This window comes from Phragmites australis, chromosome 24 (assembly GCF_958298935.1).
Source record: "Phragmites australis chromosome 24, lpPhrAust1.1, whole genome shotgun sequence".
In the NCBI taxonomy this organism is placed as follows: Eukaryota; Viridiplantae; Streptophyta; class Magnoliopsida; order Poales; family Poaceae; genus Phragmites; species Phragmites australis.
In genome coordinates this window covers 2,466,771-2,474,168 of record NC_084944.1, presented here as the reverse complement: position 1 = coordinate 2,474,168, position 7,398 = coordinate 2,466,771, and the positions used below count along the sequence as shown (strand labels likewise).

The 7,398-nt window shown below is 43.0% G+C and overlaps 1 protein-coding gene across 1 annotated transcript; it reads right to left on the bottom strand.

Annotated features, from left to right (window-relative positions):
* Positions 1-2,060: 2,060 nt before the first annotated feature.
* On the bottom strand, positions 2,061-3,416 carry LOC133907805 (putative B3 domain-containing protein Os10g0537100). Its single transcript, XM_062349896.1, has one exon. It carries the CDS (start codon positions 2,936-2,938, stop codon positions 2,132-2,134), a length of 807 nt encoding a protein of 268 aa, XP_062205880.1. The 5' UTR covers positions 2,939-3,416; the 3' UTR covers positions 2,061-2,131.
* Between the last annotated feature and the right edge of the window lie 3,982 nt (positions 3,417-7,398).

Below are 7,398 nucleotides of genomic sequence, written 5' to 3'. Positions count from 1 at the left end.
TGATCACCACTTTATTTTGATATATACATACCAGCAGGTTTAGTCAGTGTCTATAAATTAATTCATCAAACAGGCATGAGGCAAATACAGAGAAATAAATTAATAGGGTCATCCCCACAATATTTGCTATAATTCTCTAAAGACTCTACATATAGGATTTTTTATATAGAACTACGCAAGATGGTCCATACCTCATATATATTGATAAGATAACGACACCCTAGATAGCACGTATGTCACGCGGGTTGATTGTTAGGAACATTTGCAACATAACTGCTTTGTCTCCATTGGAAGTTGCAATTAATTGATCTCAAGATTCACTATACGCTCGAATTCAAAAAGGATTCACCATATGCACGTAATTAAGCACCTATTTCCTAATATAGACACAATGTTAAAATGCATGCTGTCCAGACATCAATCTGAACGGCAGCAGCAGCTATAGTTTTTTTTCTTTTCTTTTTTTCACTAGTGGAGGCTCCACACCCTCAACAGAGGGCGCCTCCAGAGGCCAGCGCCGGGGATCAAACCCGGGTCGCCGGCATGCGAGCTGGCTCCAGGCCAGCTCCTATACTTGGGGCCCAGATTGAAACTATTATCCGTGATGCATTGTGCAAAGCATAGAATGTGTTAATTAAGACTAGAGCATGCACCTCTATATATTCATCATCATGTATGTAGTTCATCCCTAGCTAGAAGAAAGATCACTGATAGTCTTGTGTTTATGTCCTTACTCCTTAGTGCGGGCGTGGTTGGAGACCCAGTATTTACAATGTTTACCCAAATAATAATTAGCCACTACAAGGATCGGACCTTATTGCAGTGAGGTACAATAATGAACTAATATATGTGCAAATATATACAAGACAACATATAACTCGAATATTTCTCTTGTAATTTTTTTCTCTTGCAGAACTCACTTTTTATATTGTTTAGGATTAATTGGAGGCAGCGCAAAAAAAGTCTCACAATCGATATGCAGTTTCTGATGTTTCCGTATATCCCAGTATGCAAATCTCGAATCAAGATAATTGGTACTGTAGAAAATCCACGCACTTCTGAAAGTTCCTAGTATTCCTGAATTTACCGTACATATTATTTTTTTAACACCGGATCTTTTACCCCGGGGCTTTCATTGGAGACCTTTTAATGGGGCGTGCGAGACTAGGGGTTCAAACCGCCCGACCGACTCCCTCCACTCTTGGAGGTTTGCCACCAGGTTGCAAGCTCATTTGATGTGCATACCTTTACTACGCACTTAACTGCATTTGCTGTTGTTACTCGGTTAAAATAGCCCTGATTGAATCTACGCAAATACATCATTGTAATACATGCATCAGTATGTACAGCAAGGCACAAAACAATGCCTGTACATTCTGCAACATGCATGTATGCATGCATCAGCAGGAAACTTTATTTAAGAACTGCATGAGCCAGTAGGATTTCTTATGAATCTTGTACGAATTACGGACACAGAGCTGCAGCATGCAGCAATATTGCACAAGAAGTGGATCAGAATATCAGATGCAGCAGCTAGCAGGGGAAGAATTGCACAAGAACCAAACCATGAAGGATGATACAATTGCAGAGATGTGGGTACACAGCTGAAGTAGAATAATATCCATGAAAAGCATCTGATGTGTAGGAGAAAGACTAGGGTCTGACCTGACATGATCTAGTCATCCAATAACCGCCTCTGCCATTTGCTTTGGGAGGAGAGCCTTGTGACCTTCTCAGAGCTTGCTTCAAGAAATTAAACTAAAAGAATTGCATGTTCAAGAAAGATATACATACAGTAATTGTTATCATATGCAGAGAGCACACTGCAATTCTTAACGGAATTTGGTCAGAGTCTCAGAATATTTACAATTACAGTGAGCAAGATATCATATTCTCGAAATAAAGGTGAACAAAAGAAGGCAAGAACACACATTAGTTAAGCAAAGCAAGTGAATTAATTGAGCAAGATATCATCAAGAAATAGTAACTCATCAACAATTACACATACAGGTGCAGTACTTGAGCTATATACTCAGCTGCTCCAAGTCTCCAATCATTGCCTGATCTTGATCAGTTCGCGTGAGTAGCTTAGTGCTAGTCTCAATTTCTCCCTTTTTTCTGTTGGTTGCCTTCACAGTCCAAGATCCAAAGAGCACATATCCTTCCCTGCCGTCGAGGAGGATGTTGACGACGGCGGCGATGGCAGCTGCAGGAGCGTCGACGCTGTCCTGGCGCTTCTGGCGCCGTTTTCGCCGTCTGGGGGGCAGTCGAGGTTCACCCCGAATAGGCGGACCCGCTTTGACCTTGTCGCCTCCACCGCGGGCGCCGCGATGCGCACAGGCACCGACGTGAGCACCACGGCGGCCGGCACCTGCGGCCGCAGGAACAGCACGTGCCGGCTGCTGGGCGCCGGAGCGGTGGCGCCGTAGGTGCTGTAGTCCTGCCACGGGCAGATGGGCACGGACGGGATCGGCAGGCGCTGTGCCGACGCCAGCGGCGGCTGCAGGAACGCGACGTCCTGGCGGCGCCGGCGGAAGTCGATGAAGAAGCGGCCGCGCGCGACCTCGCCAACGCCCCGGCCGAACGAGACAGTGTCCCCGGCGCCGAGTCGCTTCTCGTTGACGAAACGGCTCCAGCCCTTGGTCATCACGTAGCTCTGGCTGCTATTCCAGTACGAGTACCGGAACCGCCACGCCTTCCCCGCCCGGTCCTCGAAGCTAAGCACCAGCCCCTTTCCGCCGCCCGCCGCCGCGTCCAGTGCGGGGAAGTAGCGCTCCGCGTGCTGCTTGGGGATGACCAGGCGGTTCAGCTTCCCCACGTCGCTCGGAGTCACCACTTTCTCGAACATGTGCTCCTTCTCCACCCACGCCGCACCACCACCACCGCCGCGAGCCCTCTCAGAATCCTCGACCCCTCCGTGCAAGGGCGTGAACTCCATGGGTCTCCTAGCCTCTCGAGCTAGCTCCGGCTGCTGTAGCTGTTGACTTTGACTAGTATGCCACTTCAGGGAGCGATCTGGTGGTATGTAACAGACTAACAGTATTATATCCTACTATTCTTAGAAGGAGGGGTTTAGGGTTATATTAGCGCGCTCGATATTATATGGGGATAGATATTTGTTGAACTAGCTACTAGTGCATATGTTTTGTGGTATACTCCATAGGGTAGAAGATGATTGGCTGCTAGAGATCGATCGAGTGCTATTTGTTCTTGTGATAGGATTGGTGATGATCAAAGATAGGGAAGAAATGGGATCTAGCTGTGAAGGTTGTTGCCTTGCTTGGTGTATGTGGTTTGTGATATTTTCAGCAAAGGCACTGTGCTGTGTAGAGTAGGCATATGCATCAGTTTACATGAGATTGGGAGGGGAAAGGAGGTTGGGAGGAACAATACAAGTAGCCAGCTAGCTTTCTTAAGGAGGAAGATGAAGATGCATCTAGTACTGTAGCTGAGGCCGGTGGGGGAGAGAGAGAGTTGTGAGAGGTGTGGGGCCCACAAGCCACGAATGATATGGCTTGAGATCATGTGAGCATGTCACTCTCAGCCTATTGGGATCTTCTAGCTAGCTCGATAGATGCTTCCATGGATGGATGGAAATATGATCGGCAGCAGTCATTCAGCAATTGCGTGTTGACACTTTGACAGCATGATGACACGCAAGTCGATCGATAGGAAAATATCTACTCCTGGATCAGGCGCGTTGGGAAGATATCGGGCAGTATCTTTTTAAAAAAAAAAATGTTGTTCGTCGATGCTTTGATAGTACGTGTCCGTTGATCAAGAAATTGCACAACTGAAGAGTTCTGCATGCAATGCTCTACGCGCGCGATCCCTGTGTACTAGTAGTAAGAACTAAAAAGGATAACTGCAGCAGGCTTCAGACCTCCTAGCTAGCTTAGATGGACCTGATCCTCTGTCATAATCGCGATTATTGCAGATAGCTACTGTTAAAACAGTGTAATGTGTCTGTTGCTACAGTACCTTGCATTACTTAATTGTGGCCGCTGTAGTAAAATACTGGAGCAACAGTATTTCCGTTCACTGTAGCGTCGATTTCTACTGTTCATAGGTACTGTATCATTTTCATCTGGGTCGCTATATTTTGATTCGACGGCTGTAAATATCCCCTAATGCACATCACTATTGATCCTCTGCAGTGGAGGATCCAGCTTAGATGTGTTGGGCAACAGGGCAAGTGATGGGCACTGGATTTCCAGCAGCTGATCGACTGGCCACAGGTGTGTAACTGTGCATGCATGGGTGGTGTTCTCCGGTGGCTCCGAGCAAGGGTCACATATCATACGAGTTACTTCTCAGCGTATGTTTGGCTAGCATTGTGCATTATGCAATATGATTTCAATCACTAAATTCTATTCAGAAAGAAAAACGTGTCTCAAATCAGGTCATGGAATGCATCATGCATGGTAATTGCTAATTGCTTAGTTTTTCTACTCTAGCTAGTAGTTCTGATTGATTTTGCACACATACTCAATTTTGATCGTCTTTGTGTGACTAATAAATAAACGTTCATTATATGGCACAAAAACCTTACCATCCTTGGGAAGGTACTGATAGGTACCATACTTTTCCAAGGACCGTGAAAAACCTCTGGCAAAAATTGTTTTATGATCATAGTACTCAATACTTAATCAGTACTATATATATAATAGTATTTTATGGCAGCACAACATATAGATATAATAGTATTTGATTATATATATATGTATAGATATATATATGTATATATATATATATATGTATATATATATATATGTATAGATATATATATGTATATATATACACATATATAGATATATATATATGTATATATATACACACATATATAGATATATATATATATACACACATATATATAGATATATATATGTACACACACACACACACACACACACACACACACACACACACACACACACACACACACACACACACACACACACACACACACACACACACACACACACACACACACATATATATATATATATATATATATATATATATATTGGCAAAATATTGTTTGCTATGCTCGGGGCAGACGCCAATACTAAGTACTGATGATACGATGATGTTGTGCTGCCATCTCCATTTGAGCTGCCAAACACAACAATATTTATGCCATTTGTTATTATAATTAATTGAGCAATATTAATATCCCGACCTTGGTTATGTAAACGTGACTAGGTCTTTCTGCCCTGCGCGAATACGTACATGCGCTGAATATATACAATATTAAGGGGTGTGCTTCGGTGGTCCTCATTTAAAAACCTGCAGCCTTATTTGGTGGTTCGGCCCCTGGCTTAAGAATTGAAGCAATGTATTTTATGGGCGCATGCCTGCATATGCGTATATGCGCTGCATACTCGAATACAGTAGTCAACTAAAGAGCGATTAATGTCCATTTGCAGTCACCAAATAATTAAATTTCTAATCTCTCGGGGACATATATTAGCTTGTTGCACGGAGTACTGCGATTTGCTTCATTTGTAATTGGAACTGAAAAGAAACTTTCAGAACATAACATATGTGATGCTTCTTGGCTTTTTCTTTCAAAAGAGAGAGAGAGAAAGAAAAAGCTTTCTTGGCCGAACCAGTTGCGTGATAGTACGTGTGGTCACATACAGTCGAATTGCTTCTTCTTTTGGGCACTTGCAAATCAAATGGAACTCTAGATGCATGCACCGAGCCACCGAGAGATCCTTGATACAGCTCGCCCTTCATTCGGATTGGTCGAACACTTGAGATACTTTGACCGGTGCAGGGGCAGAGTCGCAGAGAGCAGAAGCAGATCGAGCATGGGCGCATGATTTGCACAAGTGAGTCATAGAGGTCCCACGATTATTAAAGATGAACAGTTCTTTTTATAAATCATCTGGTCCGTCCGTTGAGATAAGATCATGTGGCATTTTCATAACCCTAACTGGCCTAGCCACAGCTCGCACAGTCCAAGACCATCTGATTCCGTGGGGGACCGGAGTGCGTACTAGCATATTTTATTATTGACACTATTAGCTGCTGCGAGACCTGAAGAAGTTCTGATGACGAAGTTAATTTGATGTGGACAAAATGTGCAGATGAATCAAATAGTGCTTAACTGTGTCCATGCTATTTTATGCAGTCTCAAGCTAGCTTTAAATGATAAACCCTGGCATGAAGTGTCATTGTTATGCATGTTGCAGTGATAATTATAAATTTATGTTTTGGCAGCAAAGTACACTCCAAGATCTTTTTTTAAGATCCTACACTCCTAGATCTTGAGGAGCCTTTAATTTTGTGCTTCCTTGAGGCTGATAGACGCACATCGTGGCTTATGAACCATTCCCTAGTGACCTTCGTCACCCTAGTGGACGCATCACCGCTTCTAAGCCTTCTTCGTCCAATTCCATTCTTCGGTGAGCTTTACAGTGTCATACCTAATCTTATGCGTGCACTAGTTCGATCATAGGCCATCGTCGGCCCAGTGCTACGCAGGCCGCCACCGCAAGCTCACCAACCTCGCCGACAAACTCAGGGTCGCTAGCCGCCTCTATCCGAGCTGAACGCACGGTGAGCTTCACCGCAGTCCAGGGAACCTCACCGCTCCCTTCCCTTCCACTCTCTCCCTTTGCAGTGTGCCACCACCATTGGCCTAGCTCTGCTGCCTACCATGGTCGCCATCGGGCATTCTTGCCGTCATACATGCCGCCGTCGACCACTCAAACGAGTTCGCTATAGTGCGTTGAGCATTTTGGTACCCCTCCCCAACCAAGCTCCGCTGTTGTTCGCCGCCTGCAACTGGTCAAATTTGGAAAATCCAGAAAATGCTGAAAGGAATATTAGTTGTATTGATAAATCAGCTGAAATAATCTATAATTTGTAGAAAATGACTAAAACTCAAAAAAAATATGAAACCAAGTTTGTTAGTTTTGTTTTGTCATGATATACATGATAAAAATACATACATGCATGAAATATCCACTGAAACACCTCTATTGTATTAAATATGTTGTACTTATTAATTCATAATTAAATCTTGAAATATCCAAAATTGGTCGATCCAACTTTGTTAATCTTATTTTGTCATCCTTGTATAGGAAAAATATATTTTAAGCATGAAATGCTTGTTTAGCACTCATTCTTTGTTAATCTTGATTGAGCCTTTTAAACTTGATTAATTTATATAGAAATTAATAAAATCATAAAATGTGAAACTAATTTTTTTAGGTCTTCTATATTTATACCTTACACAGTAAAAAATACCTTTTGCATGTTGAGTACTTCCCTCATGTGAGTTTGTTTGAACTACCTCATATAATTTTGGATTTTAAAATAGCAAGCACGTAATTTGGTTAATTAAGTGGGCTATTAAAAATGGTAATTATGAAATGCAAAAAATAG